Source organism: Pinus tabuliformis, chromosome X, assembly GCF_031772625.1.
Source record: "Pinus tabuliformis cultivar Carrire ecotype Pingquan chromosome X, CPIR1, whole genome shotgun sequence".
Taxonomy (NCBI): domain Eukaryota; kingdom Viridiplantae; phylum Streptophyta; class Pinopsida; order Pinales; family Pinaceae; genus Pinus; species Pinus tabuliformis.
In genome coordinates this window covers 1,349,566,311-1,349,586,584 of record NC_142308.1, presented here as the reverse complement: position 1 = coordinate 1,349,586,584, position 20,274 = coordinate 1,349,566,311, and the positions used below count along the sequence as shown (strand labels likewise).

Here is a 20,274-nt window from a genome sequence, read left to right as displayed (position 1 = left end):
GGGTGAGTTAACTTCAAAAAACACTTGACGTGGATACTGTTCCTTTGGATGTGATTGACACCACTGCTGCATGGAGGGTTGAGGCAATGGAATTGGCCCTTGCTTGGTTAGAGGAGGAGCTAGTAGGGGAGGTAGAGGAGGAGGAGGAGGAGGTGACACCACCACCTTCAAGGGCTCAGATAGAGCAAGTTGCACTTAGCAATAACATAGGCACCAATAGAAGATGATAAAGTCTACCTCCTACTTCTTTTAGAGGATGTCAAAGTCCAACAGTAGCCCTAGGGCCTTCTTTCTCTAGAGAAAAAGCCATTACCTTTACCTGTAAAAGGGGCAGAGGAAATCACTAGTTTATGTATCTAATTTCATTGTAGATGACTCATAATGTTGAGATATATTTATTATATTTTTTTGTTGATATTTTGAGTTTGAGTTAGGACTCGGCCTTGGGACACAATTTAGTGTTGATGGGTGATGTAGCACTAGACATATTATATAATATTCCTAATGGGAATATTAAGTAAATAATAGAAGAAAAATTTATGAATCAAAAACAAAATTTAACACACACACAATGTATTAGAATACACAAGAATTTGCACCAAAATTCTGAGCCATTTTATTATTTCTTAACAGCATGAGTACAAATAGTAGGAATAGAGGAACCCAAGCTTGCTACAACAAGCAAAGCCAAACCAAGGTTGCAATAGTGTGGTCCAAGTGCTGGAGAAGCTTCTCTACAAATTCTGCGCTAACCCAGAAATTTACTGATGTTGCTACCAGGTAGGAAATGGGAAATCTACCTTCAAATGTGCTCAGAAAAGTCTGAGAAATTAGTTGGTGCCCTTTCTCATGAAGGCCAACAAAACCCAAAAAGGGTTTGGCTCCAAATCATTTCTCCTGGAAGCCCACAAAATAGTGCAAATTCCCCAATTTTTGCCTTGAACGCTCTGCTAGAAATTGCTGCAGAACACTTCCAAATCACCTCCAAAATCTCTACAAAAGTCCCTGCAATTTCCTCCTTAAATTTCCTTATTTGTCCCAACCCCCTTTCCCCTCAAAATCATTGCCCCACAACTCCTGCGCAATTTCTACCAGTGAGCCCCTGCGCAGGCCCGGGGATACACAAATTCAGCTTGAAGATTTCCCCCACACTGAGCCCTGCAATCCACCACAAACCTCCAACAAAAATTAAGGCAAAATACTCCTGAAATTTCTGGAAACTTGCATGCACTGGAGTTGCCTCTCCCAAGTAGTGCGAATTTCTCTATTGTGCCCAGTTTGCGTGTTGAACTAGCTTGTGGCTCCTGAAATCAACTCCAAAACAACTCCAAGATGTGTCCAAGGGCTCTCCTAGGGTGACACTCAAAGTTCACCGAAGGAAGAGTTGGAATTTATGCCCGGAAACCCCTTGTGCTAAGCAACATTGTTGACTTGGCTGAACAGCTAAAGCGAACACCAGGTTGAGAAGGTATTTGGAAAAAGTCCCAAAATGAAGCGTTCCACTTCTATTTATACTTGCTGCTCCTCTTCTCTCCTTGTGGGCTCCACAATTCGACCTCCCTTTCTTCTCTCTGTAGAAATATGTAACTAGGTTTGGTCTTCATAATGACATATCTAATCATGACTTTATTTATTTGTTGTAAAGAGAAAAATAAATTTATTATTGTCATCCTTGAGGTGTGGGTTTCATGCTCAAGGGAATTTTATTTTTATAGGTCAAGCACCCATTGAGTGCTTCTAGGGCTTGCCATTGGGTCTACAAGTCACTTGAGTCATTGTCATGTATGGAAGACCCTTTGGGCATGTTACATATTGTAAAAGAAAATCTTATTTGAGTAAAAAATAGAGTCAATAACCTGCTAAGACCAAGTCATGATGCTACAAGAAGTTGACCTTCAAAGGATCACAAGTCTGCTTGCCAAGAAGGATAAGTCGACCTATTAGGACACTCGTGGAAGTCTTTAAATAGGTGTACTCGGCCTCATTCAAGAGGAGATCAAATCATTATTCAAGAAATGCGATCATAAGACAAGAAGAAGTTTCCTACCAAGCGAAGAAGGAAAAGACAAGAACAAAGGAAGATTGAACTATTTGAAGGATTGTTTTTTGGGCTTTCTTTCTTCACACGTGCAAAGTTAGGGCATCACTTTTCTACAACAGTACTGAATTGCAGTTTCACAAGGAAGTCAAGATCTGTCTTTAAAGAAATCTTCATTTGCACGCTAAATTCCCTAGGAGAAGAAACTAACTCAAGCGAAGGAGAGGAAAACGGAAAAACACCACCTTCTCCCACACGCTATGTCACATGGTTCGAGTTCGAATTCGAGTTCGACAACAATTAAGTTCGCTTCGAATTCGAATTTTCTGATTAGGTTCGAATGAGGTTCGGCATTAGGTTCGACTATACATATTTTTCAATATATATATATATATATATTTATATATATATCTATATATGACCTCGGTCTAATGGAGTAGGAATAACCTTGTATAATGGACGTTGCAAAGATTGAAGGATTAGACATTCTCGACATATCTGTTTTAGCATACAAATCTACCTAGACATATCACAATTGCACAGCTAGTGATCTCGACATAACTGTGAGGATCTCAGCTGAATGGAGTAGCAAAGATCTAGGACAAAGGCACAGTGTCAATGGATCTCGCATAGCAGTCTTGGCATCAAGGCCTCGGTGATACTCCTGTAGAAGTCTAGACTCTAGACAAAGAAGAGCAGTGATAGAACCTCTTTCTCGGCCTAATAAGATTGATGTTAGACGTTGTCTCAATCATATATATATATATATATATATACACTACAATTGTGGCACAATAACGAAGCCGTAGAAATGATCATTCTCGGAGGATACAATCCCTGCATAACAAAGAGCCACAGTAACCATTACAGTCTCGGAATAAATGAGACAGTAAGGACCTCAGTATAGTGAGGAATAGTATCTCATCTCGGTGGATCTATTTCTTAATAGTCAATGTATATATATATATGTAATGGAAAGATCTTCGGATCCCTCACTATCTTTACATGATCTCACTGTCTCGGTGTAAGAAAGATCACAATGATCCTGCAGTCATGGAATACACTCTCGCATGATCACAGTCAACATGATGGTCTAGAGTACAGTGATGAAGGTAGGATAAAACAACTATCATGGCTATCATAATGAAGTTCTCAGTGCATCATTAAAAAAATCAAACCTTAAAAAATTCGTTAAAATTCGCCTTCAGGTTCGTTGAGGTTCGTTTAGGTTCGAGTTCGTTCAAGTTCGACTTGAGGTTTGAATTTCAGGTTCGGTGAACCTGAACGAATTTCAATTTTTTTTTCAGGTTCGCCGAATTTCGAACCTGAACCTTCAGGTTCGTCGAACCCTGTGACATAGCCCACACGTGCAAAAACTAGGGTTTTTGCAATAGCTGAAATTGCAGGTCCGAAGTTGAGGTTGTGAAAGAACGTTGCAGTAGTTGAGGAGCTGATTTGACCTAGGTTGACTTTACTAGAAGAAAGTTTTTCAAAGGAGAAATTTGACTTGGTCTTGAAGGGGTTTTGATCAAGGGTCATAGGTCTTGGAATTTGTCATTTGAAGTTCTATAAGAAGAGAAGAATTATTGTGGGTTTTCCTCTCAAGAGGAGAGGTTTTGGCCCTGGCTGAGCCCCTATATCTTGTTGTTGATTTTGGGTAGCATTAGATGTGCTCTAGCCATGAAATTTGGTGGAGAGGCTAAGGAAACCGAGGTTTGCTAAGGAAATCGAGTTAGTGATCAGAGTTGCAGTGAGGGGCAGTTCAATAAGGGATTTTCATTCGAGGTTGAAGAATACATAAGAGAGAGGCAACGCAAGCCCTAGAAGGGTTGACGTAGATGAAGCAGAGGGTTGATGCAGTGAGATGCAAAAGCCGTAGACGCTGACGTTGGGCCTTAGAGGCAGTGCTGGGGAGATTCTATGGGGCAGACTGGGAGCAGATCAACATATTCTGAGTTGGGAGACGGTGACGCAACTCTTGGAGGAGTGACGCAGTTCCAGAGCAGTGCTTGGAGCAGCTTTTGCTGTCCATCATAGGGAACAGCCGGAGTTGCTGTGGGGTTTGATCATCCGTTTGCTGATTTGCCGAAATATATGTCTTTGGATAGAGGTACTATTGCCGAGGATATTTTCTGTTGGGTGAGCCATTTCTGGCACTCCAGTTGTATTCACGAATCTGCTTAATAATACAAACCCTCTATATGCTGCACCGGTTTTCCTGAATTGGGTTTTTCCAGGGACAATTGTCCAAAATTTATAGTGTCCCTTGTGTTATTGTCTCAGTTTATTTCAGTGCATGATCTGTATATTTGTGAACGCTGCAATGGTGTTTACTCTATGTTTATGTAATTAAATAACTTGTTAATGTAAAGAACAAGTAGGAGATTGTAAACCAATAATTGCAGTAGGGGTTTTGATGTGTTAGATTTAGGAATTTTCACATGGTATCAAAGCGAGTACAGATCATAGGCGACTAAAGACACCAGTCGAGAAATATGAGAATTTGCAGTAGAGAAGCAGCTGTCCTGAGAGACATCGCTATTCCAGAGTTGAAGAGGCAAGAGGAGGAATGACGCAATGCAGAGAGTGTGACGCAGAGGCTCACACAGTGCCTGCGTTAGCATTCTGAGCCGGGAGAGGAAGACGCAGTAGCTGCGAAGAGCCCACGCAGTCGCTTTGTCAGCCATCAGGGCCGGCGCAGAGGCAGAGGAGGGCAAACCAGGCTCACGCAGAGCCATGTCATCCTTCTGAGCCAGGTAGGATTGACGCAGTTGGCCGGGAGGAGCAGATTCAACCCACATAGAGATTGCGCAGAGCCTGAAGGGCTCAGATTCTTCGAGTTGCTGGGGCTAAGGGAGCTGTGCAGATTTTGATTTGTGGAGCTGGTGGGACGTTGTTTTTGTCGGTGCAAAATAATGTCTAAGGAGACTGAACCAAGGTAGAGAGAAGCACTACCTCGACAGATTTCTAGCCAAGAAATCTAGATCCGGGTTGCAGCGACGAAGGAGGATTGGAGAAGAGTGATTCAATGGTTGGTCAGAGGAATTACGAGAGGGAAATTAGGACTCAGAGGGAGTCTAGATAAGAGGAGCAAAGATGGTCTAGATAAGAGGAGCAGAGATGGCAGTGAACAGATTAAGGGATCAGGACAGATTGGACGGGGCTTCCAATTTTGTCATCTGGAAGGCTAGGATTTTGGCAATCTTGGATAAACATCGCATCAAGGACTATGCCTTGAAATTAGTTGCTGTCCTAGTTGACGCTGATGCAGCTAAGAAGTATGAGGAGGCCGAGGCGAAGGTAAAATGCATGATCCTAGATGGGGTCAAGGATCATGTCATACCACATATTGCTAAGAAGAAGACAACGAAGGAGATGTGGGACACCTTGACCACCTTATACCAGGGCTCTTCCGTGCAGCGAAAGATGTTATTGGAGAATCAACTGAGGTCATATCAGATGCAAAAAGGAGAGGAGATAGATCCCTTCCTTCTCAGGTTGTAGGGGATTCGTGACCAGCTTACCTCTCTGGGGTTTACTCCAGATGTAGAGTTCTTAGTTATGACTACCCTGAATACAGTACCCGAAGAGTGGGAAATGTTTGTCCAAATCATTTTGGGTAGAGCAACTCTTCGACAGGAAGAGCTCAAGAGATTGACCAAGGCGGGGAGTAGCAGTAAGGGAGTTCAAATCAAGAAGGAGGAGGAGGAGGATGCAACTCTCGCATCAGCGAGACAACAGGGGCTACAGAAGAGGAAGAAGAAAGACATCTCCAAGGTCAAGTGCTTCAACTGTGAGGAGATGGGACATTATGCCTCTTAGTGCCGCAGGAGGAAAGGCAAGGGAGAAGCTTCCGACTCAAAGGCTGCTCTAGCAAAGGTGGAGAAGGATGTCGAGACTGATGACGATTGTGCCATGAGTGCTCATGCGCCTCTAGAGAAGAGGTGGAGAGACTTGGAGCTGTAGTTGAGAGGACTACAAAAGTGGGGCAGGATCCTTGAGGTGCCTAAACTCCTGGATCACATCCGGCTACAGGAGCCCTTAAAAACAATAGCATGATGATAGGTGTCGGGTGGAGCAAGGTGTGATGGAGCAACAGTGGCAGAGCTAGAATGTCGAATCCTTTTAGAATCAATGAAGGATTCTCTCATCCTTTATAGAGCAAAATTCGAGAAGTCGAAAGCCATCTATGACAAACTGGTAGAATTATTCCCCGTAAGCACTGCAGGAGAAGTGATATCTTTAGGAACCGAGCTATAGAAGATGAAGGTATCAAAGGAAGAAGGGATCGACTGCAAGAGTTGGGGGAAATAATGTTTGACAAAGAGATGACCATCGTGGTACACTACCTGATGAATGGGGCAACTTTGTATCAAGCATCTATGGAAAGAAGGAATCCACCCCATTCAGTGAGCTCTGATCATTATTTAAGATTGAAGAAACAAGGTTGAAATCAAAAACTGATGTGGGATCAAATGAACGAGTTCAAGAATTTGCTACAATGGCTAGGAGAAAAGGAAAGCTTGGGAAGTTTGGTCTTTAGAAAAAGAAGAAGATCGATATGTCACAGGTCCAATGCTATGGCTGTTAGGAATATGGGCATTTCAAGAGAGATTGTCCGAAACTCAAGAAGGACAACAAGAAAAGGAAAGAAAGAATTGAAGCCACCGAAGAAGTAGAGGAACCTGATGAGAAGAAATCCAAGAAAGAAGGGATAGATCTTCACTATTAAGGTCTCCCATATATAAAAAGACCTTTACCATGGTCAAAGGATCATTGTCATATAAAAAGCATTGTAAGTATGATAGGATGCATCATATTAGAAGCATACGATTGAAGCAAGAGCTCATGACATTATTATAAAAGCTTGAAAGGATAGTTGAAGTAGAAGTCTACATGGATGTAGCAGTCATCATAGAAAGGAAGTAGCTCTTAGAAACCTCATTGAAAGCATAAGTAGTATATATGGTTGAAAGAAATTCATCTAGCATGACAGAAGATAAAACGAATTCATCATACATCATCATCATTAGAAAGGAGCATTTGCAGGATGAGGATAATCAAGATCCTTTGCTAGAATCTTCATTGGAAGGTTCACCTCTACTTGGAATAAGCAAGTGTCTTGCTGATCATTTCACCTTGTGTGGGATCCATTGTTTAGAAGAATGATGGTAGGATGGCACAAAAGTGCAACATGTCAAAATAGTGGAACAACTTTCAAACAAGGAAAGGAAGCTGTCGAAGGAAGTCTAGATGACCAAGAGGAGACAAGAGGTATGTATATATTTGATGGATTAAGTCATGTCATCATATAGTTGCAAATAGAATGGGTGAATGCTCTAACTCATGAGCATGATTGAAGAAGAAGGATCTCTTCCTTTGGAAAGATGCATGAAGGCATATGTTTTGAACTAGTTCACATATTTACAAGATGAAATCAACATAATATGTCCTCATATGGAATATGAGGTGGTTGACAAAGATGAAGGAACTATGTATAGAAGTTCCTGGAACAATATGTGAAGAAAGGAAGAGGAGTTCGTAAGAAATGCAACTATGGTCACATAAGATAAGATAAGTGATCAACATCCGATGACTAAGAGAATTGGCTAAGACATCTCCATGGAGAAGGTATGAAGACTCTGATAAAGTCTGTAAAGGAAGGAGACCCTTGACATTGAATGTCTTGGAGATGCATTTATGAATGTGCAGGATGTTTTTGTTGCGAGCAAGCAAATGTCATGATGAAATGCCATCATAAAAGATAACCTTGATATGATATTCATTTTGATTTTTGAACAACATCTGGTTGGGTTGAAACAGGGCTAAAGAAAGAGAGTTGTAGATGTCACCTACAACCGGTACTCGTGAGAATGGATGGAAGATCCTGAAAGTAACATGACTTGGAAAAGGTAGCTAGATGAAGAAAAGGCAAATGTGGACTAGAAGATAACTTTCCGATGAAGAGAAGGATGACATGATTGATGGTTCAACCCTATGGTTTGTTGAAGGAAAGTGATGGATGGCCTATACCCTATGGAATTCGTTATTTGAAGTTCTATAAGAAGAGAAGGGTTCTTGTGGGTTTTCCTCTCAAGAGGAGAGGTTTTGGCCCTGGCTGATCGCCTATATCTTGTGTCCTCTTGTCTCATTGTTCTTTATTGTTGGTAGCTGTTTGATGATAAGAACACAATAATAATCAAATTGAATATGAAGCTAATCAAGATAAGTAATAAGATATCACAAACAGTTATCAATTTAAGAGAAATCACTTAATCTAGCTTCCCCTAGATTTCTCAACACTCTCTTCCATCCACATCAAATCTCTTCAAGGGAGTTCGAATTCTCTCCTTGAGGTGGCCCCCACATTCCACTATCCAATTAATTTCTCCTTCTTTCTAATGTTTTGGAGCCTCCCTTCTCACAAAATTAAATTTTTGCCTCCTCATCCACTTTTCCTAAGTTTTATGCACAAAATTTTTCCCATCACCAAAATTACAAAAAATTGGAACTTGCTTAGCAGAATTAATTAGTGGGGATATTACATATTATACATCTTGTATATTAGTTTTCTTTTCATATTTGTGTGGCAATGTGTTTGATGTTGTTGTTGTTTTAGATGTTTAAAAAATTAAAATAAAATGAATATTTTTGTAATATTGTTTTTGTTTGTTGTTGCTGATGGTGTTTTTTTTGTTTAAATTAAATTTTGGCGACGTTTGCTGATTTTTAGTGATATTTTAATGACCCATCTACTAGTATAAATGAAATGTCAATTATTATCATGCAGACGATGCATGCATATTGTCAGGCCAGGTTAACTCCAGACTTGGCAGAAGAAAACTGATTGCATTATTTCATTAGGTAACTATTGCTTATATACATAAATGTGACTGAACAGTTCATCTACTTGATGACTGTTCACATTCCGGGTACACCCAACCGCTGAGGATTAGGTGTCAACAATTCCCCCCTTAATCTGAAGGGATGTTGGTGAGTCCAAGCATCGTTCTGAATCTTTCAAGCTTTTCTCTTCCAAGCGCTTTGGTGAAGATGTCTGCAATTTGCTCATTTGTGGAGCAATGACGGAGATGGATTGTTTTGGCCTCAACATGATGTCGGATCAGATGATATTTAGTATTGATGTGCTTAGTACGATCATGGAACTTTGGGTTCTTGGCCAACTTTATTGCAGAGGTGTTGTCAATCATGAGTGGAGTTGATTGTACTTGTTTTACCTGCAAATCTTCAAGAATTTTCCTGAGCCACACAATTTCTTTCGTTGCTTCAGCTTCTACAACGTATTCTGCTTCTGTTGTGGAATCTGCTGGAACTGATTGTTTGCGTGATCTCCAGGAGACAGCTCCTGATCCAAGACTCATAGCATATCCTGAAGTAGATACCCCAGTTTCTTTGTCTCCATCGAAGTCTGAATCAGAGTATCCAATCAAGTTGAAGTCGTCCACCTGTGTATACTTGATTCCAAGGTCTTGAGTTCCCTTCAAGTACCTTAGAACTCTTTTTGCAGCAGACCAATGTCCCTCACAAGGTTTTTGCATAAACCTGGAGAGGATTCCAACAGCAAATGAAATGTCTAGTCTGGTAGTAGTGAGGTAGATGAGACTTCCTACAAGCTGTCTATACTTTGTTGCATCCTCAAATTCCTTTCCTTCAATAGATGTGAGCTTTAAGTTTTGTTCCATTGGAGTAGAAAGAGGATTGCACTCTGTCATGCCAAATCTGTTTAACAAATCTCCAATGTATTTCTTTTGAGAAAGAAATATGGATTTTGGATGTTGGTTTACTTCAATGCCAAGATAGTAATGAACATAGCCCAAATCAGTCATTTCAAAACTTTTTCCTAATTCTTTCTTTATGGATGCAATATAGCTTTCATTGTTCCCTGTCATTAAAAGATCATCTACATATACCACATGATATACAACTGTTTTGCCAACTTTCTTGACAAATAAAGTTGCATCATCAAGATCAAAATGATTGAAGTTGAGTTTCAGAAGATGCTCAGTTAGTTTTTCATACCAGGCTCGTGGTGCTTGTTTGAGGCCATACAAGGACTTCACAAGTTTGCATACTTTATGTTCATGTCCTTTCACAGCAAATCCTTCAGGCTGGGACATAAAAACATTCTCTTTTAGATCTCCATTCAAGAATGCAGTTTTTACATCCATTTGATGGACTTTCCAACCGTTCTGAGCAGCTAGTGCAAAGAGTGTCTGGATGGTGGCCCATTTTGCTGTGCGGGCAAAAGTTTCCTCATAATCGACCCCTTCCTTCTTTGCAAAACCTTTTGCCACAAGCCTAGCTTTGTGTTTGTCAAGTGAGCCATCAGCTTTGTACTTGTTCTTGTAGTCCCACTTGCAGCCAATTGGTTTGGTTCCAAATGGAGGGTCAACCAGTTTCCAAGTGCCATTCTTTATGAGGGCATCATACTCCTTTTTCATCGCTTCTTTCCATTCATCATGAGAAGCAGCTTCTTTGAAGGAAGTTGGTTCAAAATCTGTAGACAAGTTCAATTCACAATCATAAGTAGCATCCATATCAACAGGTGAATTAGAGTCATCTACATCACCTCCATTTTGTCGGTTTGAATTTCTGGTTCCTGTTTTTCCAATTTCATCAGGATGAACACTTTCAAGTGTCTTTGTCAGCCACTTTGGGGGACCTTTCTGAGATGGTCCAGGCTGCTCTGTTGATTGAGTTGGGACTGAATCAAGATTGAGTCTCCCAATTCTATCAATTACATCACTTAAAGCATCATCCGTTGTTGGAGTTTCATGCAAAGGAGATTGTTCTTCAGAAGAAGATTCCACATGTTGTTCTAGTATAGGAATCCCCCCTTCAAGATGTGGAATTTGATTATCAAATTCTTGAAATGATTTTGTTTTTGCGAATCTATCCAAGCGATCAAGTTGCCGCTCAACAACATTGTCAGATTTGGATGATTCGAGAAAAATGACATCTCTAGATAAAACAAACTTTTTATTTACTTCATCATAGAGGCGGTATGCTTTAGATGTGTTTGAATACCCCAGGAAGATACACTTACGACTTATGACTTCTAGCACCAAGTTTGTTTCTATGTACCTTTGGTATTAAAGCATAACAGGTGGAACCAAAGATCCTGAGATGTTTTACCGAAGGAACATGTCCATACCACAATTCATAAGGAGTCTTGTTTCTTATAGCACTAGATGGACATCTATTCTTTATATATGCAGCACATAGAACAGCATCAACCCAAAACATTATCTTTACATTTTTGAAGAAAAGCATGAATCGTACCATATTCAAGATTGTTCTATTCATTCTTTCTGCTACACCATTTTGTTGGGGATTATAAGGTACAGTTGTTTGATGTTTGATTCCATGTTGGCGAAGATAGTTGTCAAATTCATTTGATGTATATTCTTTTCCATTATCAGTGCGAATAGACCCAATATGAGATTGTGCATCATTTTCAATCCATTTATGAAAGTTCTTGAATGTTTGAAAAGCATCAGATTTGTTCTTCAATAAATAAACCCAACACATTCTGGTGTAATCATCAATAAATGTCATGATATATTTATTTCCATTTGCAGAAGGAACAGGCATTGGACCACATAAATCTGAATGAATGAGTTCAAGCTTCCTATGTGCTCTTGAATGTGAATCATGAAAAGACTGTTTGCTATGCTTTCCTAGAATGCAAGCATCACATTGCTTATGTTTTCTAGGAATTGTAGGCAAACCAGCAACACCATTTTTCTTCAATAAGCGGAGACTGTCATAGTTTAAATGTCCAAATCTAGCATGCCATAATAAACTTGATGGAAGTGTACCTTCTTCATGATGAGAAATATATGAGAAATGTTGTGCATGAGCAGAGGTTCCTTGCAGTTTGAGAAGTCTTTCTTCTTCTATTCCCCTCATGACAAGTGAGTGGTCAGATGCTTTTCTTACCTCAAGCTTGCCATCAAACATATGAATGGAGTGACCTTGCTGGCGGATGTGGACCAAGGACAACAAGTTTCTCTTGAGCTGTGGGAGATATAGAACATGATCTAGAAGAAAGTTTGGAAGACCATGCAGTTTAAGCCTGATTGTGCAAACCCTGATGGCTTGATTTTTGACTGATCTGCAAAGTATACTGCTCCATCAACATTGTCAGTGAAATCTTCAAAAAAATCTTTCCTATGAGTCATATGACAGGTTGCTCCTGAATCAAGCAACCAATCATTTTTCGAAGAAGCAAGTGAAGCATTAAACAAATCTTCATTTACTCCAATGTTACATTGTGCCTCAATATAGTGAGCGGATTCAGGTGCTTTACCTTTGTTTGTATCATCAGTTTTACCTTTCTGTTGGTTTCTTTTCTGCTCAATTTTGTCCCATGGTAGCTTGCATGTAGAAGCATCATGTGATCCATTTCGTTTGCAGCGAATGCAATGCAGATCTGCCTTTTCTGCTTGAGAGTGTCTGCCCCCCTGCCTCTGAAGTATCTTCCTCTTCCTCTTCGTCCACCTCTTCCTCTTGTAGAATCATGAGCAGGATGCTTTTCTTTATGAGCAAGGCAGATAGTCTCTTCAGAAGATTCAGAGACTGTCTTCTTTCCAAAGGCTTTCTCTCTTTCAACAAACTTTTTCACAAGAGAGTCAAAGTTTATATCTTTAAGATTTCCATTTGCTTGTAAAGACTCAAGATAATTGGAGTAAGTAGGATAGAGTGCCTTGAGAAAAACAATAAGAGGGATATCCAGCTCAATCTTAGTGGATTTGATATCATGCATTATGGATTTAACTTCAGATGCTAGAGCAAGAGGATCATTATTTTTCAGTTCAAGGGTGAAGAGTTTAATCATGAGCTGAACAACTTCAAGTGCAGAATGTGAGTCATAGAGTTCTTTGAGTTTTTGTAAAGCTTCAAAGGCAGTTGAATATGATGAAATATGGCGACTTACTTCTTCATTTACAGATGTTGCGGTTAATGCATATGCTTTGCTGTTCTTGTTATCCCAAATGACGAGCTCTTTGTCTGATGTAGGCTGTACTGGGTCATTGTCTCCTTCTCCGACACACACTCCCTTCCACAACTCATTGAAGATGAGGGTGTGTTTTATCATCCGGGACCATTCAGGATAGTTCTCCTTGCCAGTGAGAACTATTCCTACCATAGAGATGATTGAATGCATTCTGTAAAAAATAACTTCTGCTTGATAAAAAAAAACTTCTGCTGATAAATAACTTCCTTACAGCCTTATGCACTATATTTTCTACAAATCCCTCTAATGTTTGACAGAAGCATCAGAATTTCATTGAAATATTATGTACATATCACTTCAATATATCACTTTATGCTTCAACGCAGCATTACCAAAAATAAAAAAACTGTGCAATATCACTATATCACCTCCACAAATGCTCTGATACCATGTTAGGACTTGGCATAATCCGACCAGAACCAGATCGCTTGGGATCTGCAGAAGTTACTGGAGAGCTCCGCTGGCCTCCAGGGTTGTGCAATGGAATAGGACTCAAGTCAGCTGCACGTGGACGTGATGATGAATCAGCATCAGACAGAATTGCTTGCCTGCTACTCGAAATCACTCCTCGTCTTGATGTGCTGCCAGTTTGGCTAATCAGACCAGATAAATGGACACGATCTGGCCTCTCTGGACGAGCAATTACCACATCTTTTCCAGCTCCAGCATCATTTTGGACTGGGCTTTTATGCTTTGATAGACTACCAGCATTCACAATAGCACTAGAGTTTCTTCTTCGAGAACCATCAGCATGTCGAATCGTTATCTTGCGGAGTTTAAGACCGGGGATGAGGATACCCTGTCGCTAATCGAACTCACGACATGAGGATACCATGTTAACATCCATCAGACATTCCGGAAGGCTTCATCAATTTCTGCGTTCTCAGAGGCGAGCACCGGCTCCGCAACTACCACTCGGTGACCATTGAACACATAATATCATACTTGAAAGACAGGCTCTTAAAGGACGGATTGAACACAGGCTACGAGAAGCTTCAGTGCGCTTACAAAGAAAATCCTAGGCAGGTGTACTCGAACCGGCTAGGAACGTGCATTGCTGCCAGAAAAGTATACAGCAGAATTATTGCTCTGCCTTCAAGACTGGGCGTACAGAAGTGGATTTTTTTTTTTTTTTCCAAGTACTGTACAAATTTTGGTCGTTTGACCCTTCAAATTTCAGTTTACATGCATTCATACTTGAGCAACATCACCAATGGCGCACAGAGATATGATGGTATGGCATTATAGTATACCAACCAAGCAGTGGGTGGAGGCATAGCGAAGGGGATTCATACCACCAGATTCAGAAAAATGGCATGCGTGCTGGCTACAATGTGCAGGATGGAATTGGCGAAGTGGAGGTACGCAGACTCAAAACATTGTAAAACCACAGTGTATACCACAACAGATTCAAGACAATGTAAAACCACATCGTTTTCCAGCGGCCACACCATTCGACATAGCGAAAATTGCCTCAATGCAACGAATCGATTCTTCAACGGTAGAATAAAATGCACAGAAAATGATGGCAAAAATGCGCAGATGACTGACCATAGCAGTGAAGACTGTTACCCTAAATTGCAGGGATGAGAGAGGAGCGTTATTAGATTGCCAGAACCAGGAGAAGCAACCCTTTTATGAAAGGCAGCATATAGGCAGAATAAGGAGCACGCCAAAAAAAGGAATCTGGGACCTGCGCTCTGATACCATGTCAGGCCAGGTTAACTCCAGACTTGGCAGAAGAAAACTGATTGCATTATTTCATTAGGTAATTATTGCTTATATACAGAAATGTGACTGAACAGTTCATCTACTTGATGACTGTTCACATTCCGGGTACACCCAACCGCTGAGGATTAGGTGTCAACACATATGATAGTTACAGATGCATGCATCACCTACACTACACTAGTAGTCATTAAATTATGAAGACATTCTAAGCATAGGAGAAATGACGTAATTGTTGAACATATTAAATAAATATCTAACTAGCAAAAATATACACTGGAATATGTATTGTAGTATGCGTTGCCATCATAATAGGTAACCATAGAACATTATCCAAAGGTTCTAAATTTAATTATTAAAGTTTAAAAGAGAGTTATATTGCTATAAAAGAAGTAACTTTTAACTAAAGGTTAAACATTAAAAAAGGTATAATATAATAAAATATTAAATAAATATTAATAACAAAAGGACTACGTAAGTGATGAGTGTCAATATAAAGCATGACTACCTCTTTAATTCATGGTAAGGAGCCACGTAATAGACAGGGGGCACACAGCCAAGGCAATGAAGGATGAATGAGCGGTGGTTCTAAGAAATAAAAGGAGAAGGGAGTAGGACTGAAAGGGGGATCTTTTTGCTGCTTGGGAGCACAGTATTGAGAGGAGGAAAATTTGTAACAGAAGACAGTGAGGACTGAGCCTTAATTGTCCTTGAAGTTTTTGGGCATAGGGGAACAGATTGCATCAATTGAGAAGCATTATGGACTGAGTACCTAGGTTGTACCCAGTTTGGCTGGGAGGTTTTGGTCTTTTGGTAGCGGGAGTGAGAACGGGAGTAATTCTGAAGCATCTTCAACCATAGCAAACTAGGTAGGTACTCAACAGCAAATTAATGAATTTTGATGTTATGAATTCTGGTTAATTTCTTAAAATAGGTTCCATATTTTGTTAAAGGTAAATATCTGTGTAAATTTAGAGCCTTACAGATATTTTCCTGATTTTGTGATTTTTTTCCTTTTCTGGACCCCTGCTGAGCGTTTCCCTATGCCAATGTCAGCAACATTGTTCAATCACTTTGATGTGTTTAGGTATTAATTGAATGAATGCAAATGGTTATATGTGCTTTTAAGGAAGTTTTATTAAATGATGGCAACCTTTGTTTTGTAATTGTCTACTGTTTGTATTCCTTACACATAGTTAAGTTTTGTTCTTTAAAGGGTGTTTCTATTAATTTTGCATTTGCTTTTGAAGTGATTGTTGGATTGGATCTCCTTTCCTTGTATTTAACAACCTGTTTCTATGTGTGCTTTTAAGGAAGTCTTACTAAATGGTGTCAAACTTTGTTTTGTAACTGTCTACTGTTTGTATTCCTTATACATATCAAGTTTTGTTCTTTAAAACGTGTTTCTATTAATTTTGCATTTGCTTTTGAAATGATTGTTGGATCTCCTTTCCTTCTATTAGCATAGTTTGAATTTTGTCAATGTCATTCTGAAGTCTTAATACTTTTTTGATTGTGGTGTAACATGTTATGTGCTCTGTTTGCAACTTTGCAGCGCCCCATAAGGAGAGGAGTGGCTAGCCAGTTTATGAAGTTGGAAGATATGGGCATTAGGAAGGTTGATGATGGGGTAGGTGATTACATCACTTTTGCACCCTTTTAATCATTGCATTTTTAGCCATGTTTGGAAATATTCCCTGTTTTACAGCAGAAAAGTAATTAGATTTAATCAGCAAGGGCTTGCTTTTTATCTTAAAGATGATCTATATTTGTTGCTAATTTGATTTCCAGTGCTGAGGTTTTGGAATCCAGAGTATATTTTGACTGTAGATCATCTTCGTTTCCTTTTTGATGCATTTTTTTATATTCTCAGATTGAGGTTTGACTCATTGCTTTTTATCTAGGATCTTTATGTCTTAAGAATATACAGCCGCGTGAATGATGCCAAGACAGGTGAAGTAAGTATTTGTAAACCCCATCATTTATTAAGAATTAGTGTTTTCCTATGTCATGAATGGCTGATGCTCCTCCTTTGGAGGAAACATTCGAAAAATGCCTTGCCATCTTCAGGTGGCATTGAAAAAACCTGTCTTTCCAATTGATTTGCGAGGCTTTGTTTTTATTTTTATTCTTGTATGCTTTTCCATCTATGTATGCGTGAGGGCATATTTGTATGGGTAGATCTTTAAATTTTTTGTTTTGATAATTTATTGCATATTTGGGTAACTTATCAAAAAGTAATTACAATAGTATATTTTTGCATATTGAAAAAGGCATTTAGGTCTAATGTAATTTATCTTGTATGCAAAGATTGCTTGTCGTACAGCAGGGGAAGTAAAGAAATGGATGGAAGCTTTTGATCATGCTATTCAAGAGGTATGTAACATGCCCAATTATTGCCTCCTCACAAATGATTTTTGCCACATGCTTTTCATATTTCTGGCTTGCAGACATTTTTAGGACCATTTTGATCATTTTGTGTCTGGAGTGAAGGCTAAGTTGTTTAGGGTATTGGTCTATCTTCCAAATGGTTGGCTCCTCTCTTTTGGTGCTGTCATAGCCTTATGCAAACGTTGCCCAGGTTACGGAAATGGGAAACAACAAAGAGGAAATGACAAACGAATGATAGTAGGGTTAGACACTAAGTTGCCATGGCACACTGGCAAGGGGATGGGGGCTCCATTTCACATAAAATTTATAAAATTAGCATTGATTTTTATGTGAAATAAATGAAAGCATGAAACAAGATGATTTGTGATAGGCATTCTAGTTTTTTAAACAGAAATGGTTACTTTTATTGAGATTAAAAGGACATGGCCTAGTACATATAACACAGTACAATATAGAACAGTTGGAATGTAGATTCAAACAGTAGTCCCAAAAAACCCCCGAGACTGCTAATTGACATAGAAAACAAAGTTTCTCTGCTCAGGATTTGGCAGGTACACTGCCTATTTTACTGTCCAGAGACAAAGATAAAGTGACACAACATACAACCATTTTGAAAACAGAGAATTAAACTTCAGGGTAGATTCTGTCTATTGATTTTCATGCAGTAGGGGTAAGTCGGAGCTACTGCTGCTACCGGAACTTAGAAGAGGGGAGTCATTAGATGCTGGCTTAGTAGATGAGTTAGAACCTTTTTTCTGTTTGAGGTTGTCAATGTGCTGATTGAAGTGCTGCAAAATGTTCTTGAACAATATGCTAGAGATGGGTTAGGGCAAGTCGAGTGCTTGCTTCCCAAGCTTGGTGCTGATGGATTTGGCATTGCTTGTCGCTCCTCTCTCACAGCTTCAAATTCATGTAGCCCTGTTCTGCAACCAACAACTAAAAAACTGGTATAGGAAGTAGTTTCCTTGGCAGTGTCATAATTACCTTCACACTTCTTCAGTCGGGCTTGGATTGATTTGAATTCCTCTACTAGGCAATAGTGAGAAATACACAAGATATAGCTAGGGTGGTTAAGATGAGTGCAAAAAGATGATCCACTTCGGCAGTTGCAGCGAATGCACTAGTGGTCCCCAAGACCTAGAGAATCTAGTGAAGCTATTATGTATAAAATTACTAAAATAAATATAATAACTATGTAAATATATTAATTATATATAGGGGCACGGTCAAAGATCATGACCCCTTGTTAAAAGGCACTCAAGGCTATATTAAATATTTAAGCCATGGCCCGTTGCCGCAAAATCTAGCAGTCCTTGGAAAGGGGCACCCTACGAGGTTAACACTACACCAAGTGGCAACAATGGGGTGCTGGCCCACTGTCACCTCAACCAAAAATCTCCTCTTTATGGATTTTCACCGATGGGAGGAGTCCCAATATGTGAGAAGGTCACCTAATGGCTATTCAAAGGTTAGGATACAAGGTGACACAATGAGGCATTTTGCAAAGAAGTCACAATTTAGGCTCAAGGCTCCAATAGAAGGCAATTTGCTTTCATGATGGTGACCTATTACCTAAGGCTTGATTGGTATTTTAAGTGTTGGGATGGCCAAAGGTTGAGGCAAGGACAAAGGGTTTCCAACAATGTATGTGAACAAGGTCAAAGCACATGAAACCCTCAAACAAGCCCCTAAGTTGAAGGAAGACCAAACTAGTGTTTAACTTAGGGAAAACAACTAGGGCAAAGAATTTTATGAATAAAATTGAAGTGGATGCCCACCAAAAGAAGATATTTTGTGGCAAATGCAATCCTCTTGATGTTTAGGCTCTTCAATTCCAAAATACACCTTGCCTAGGGATTCACACCAAGCCCTAGTTAGTGTGCTTGGCCTTAAAGGGGCCAAATTAAAAAAAAAAGAGTTATTGATAAGAAGTGTGTTTGACCACCAACAAAATGGACTAGTGCATTGCCCTTTGGGAGTATGGAGTCTATGATTTGATAGGACAACTAAAAATGTTTCTAAGGAGGCCAAATTCTTGATGCCTTAGCACCAAAACTCAAGTAATTATCTATGTAGTGGATCAAAGGTTTTTCATGGGAGAGCTAGTAAAAGTTCACCACCAGGATATTCATTCACATGTTATTCATGAGTAATGCATGCAATAGTGAAATCTAGATAACATTCGACAAATTTCCAATAAATTAGGGCACAATAGAAAACCCTAGATTCAATTTATAGGAAACAAATATTCAACAATAGGTACACTTACAAGATAACATGCAAAGAGATTCCATCCATTTGATCCAAAGAAGAGCTCCAAAGTTAAACAAATCAACTCCAAATGTCAAATTATATTCATAGATATGAATTCTCCACAAGATAAGAAGGTTGAATTAGCTCAAGAGGTTTTTTTCTCTAAGTGTGTGATGATGATATACAACAAATGATCTCTCCTCTACTTATATGAGGAGTCACAAAGTTAATTTTAGCCTAATGCCCCCTAAAACAATAAAATAATGATGCAACAACAAGTTAGGTCACAAGTTGACCTAATAGCTAATGACAAACACAAATGATTGCCCACACGTGTGATTCGTAAGGAAGAATGTGCTGATGTCATCCATGCGTAGCCCTTTTAGGGCATGCGTTGAGGGCTAAGGGTGCCAAGTGAAGTGTAGAAGCCCTCTAAAATCAGGATGTGAAGGTTGGCCTTCACATTTATGTCAATCTCTTCTGTGGGCCCCCAATTGCATCTTGGGGTCAAAATGTGGTCTCATGGGTCTCCAAGTGGCCAAAATGCCTGTCTTTGCTCCAACGTTGGGGGCTTTCAAGGTGGTGCTAGCCCTCACGTGTCTGAAAGTGTGAGACCATCCTCTTTTGGGCCCTGGATCAACTGCCATCCCTCTAATAATGCTAAGCCCGCTAGGGGCATACTGGGTCAAGGTGCATTATCCCATACAAGTCATCAATGTAGGGCTAAGTGTTGGAACGCTGTGGGTGTTGGAGGTGCCTACGGGTATGAATGATGCTCTGCTAATTCTTGGAGTCCGATGGCTCTCAACGCCTCACCTGTGGG

The 20,274-nt window shown here is 39.8% G+C and overlaps 1 protein-coding gene across 2 annotated transcripts in view; it reads left to right on the top strand.

The window, feature by feature from the left end:
- LOC149145070 (ENHANCED DISEASE RESISTANCE protein (DUF1336)) overlaps positions 1 to 20,274 on the top strand; it is a 483,701-nt gene that overhangs the window by 26,287 nt on the left and 437,140 nt on the right. For both annotated transcript variants that reach the window (XM_089453046.1, XM_089453045.1), the window contains exons 2-4: positions 16,363 to 16,437; positions 16,712 to 16,765; positions 17,118 to 17,183. In XM_089453046.1, the coding sequence (XP_089309172.1) occupies positions 16,363 to 16,437; positions 16,712 to 16,765; positions 17,118 to 17,183 (195 nt within the window). The remainder of the gene's footprint in view (positions 1 to 16,362; positions 16,438 to 16,711; positions 16,766 to 17,117; positions 17,184 to 20,274) is intronic.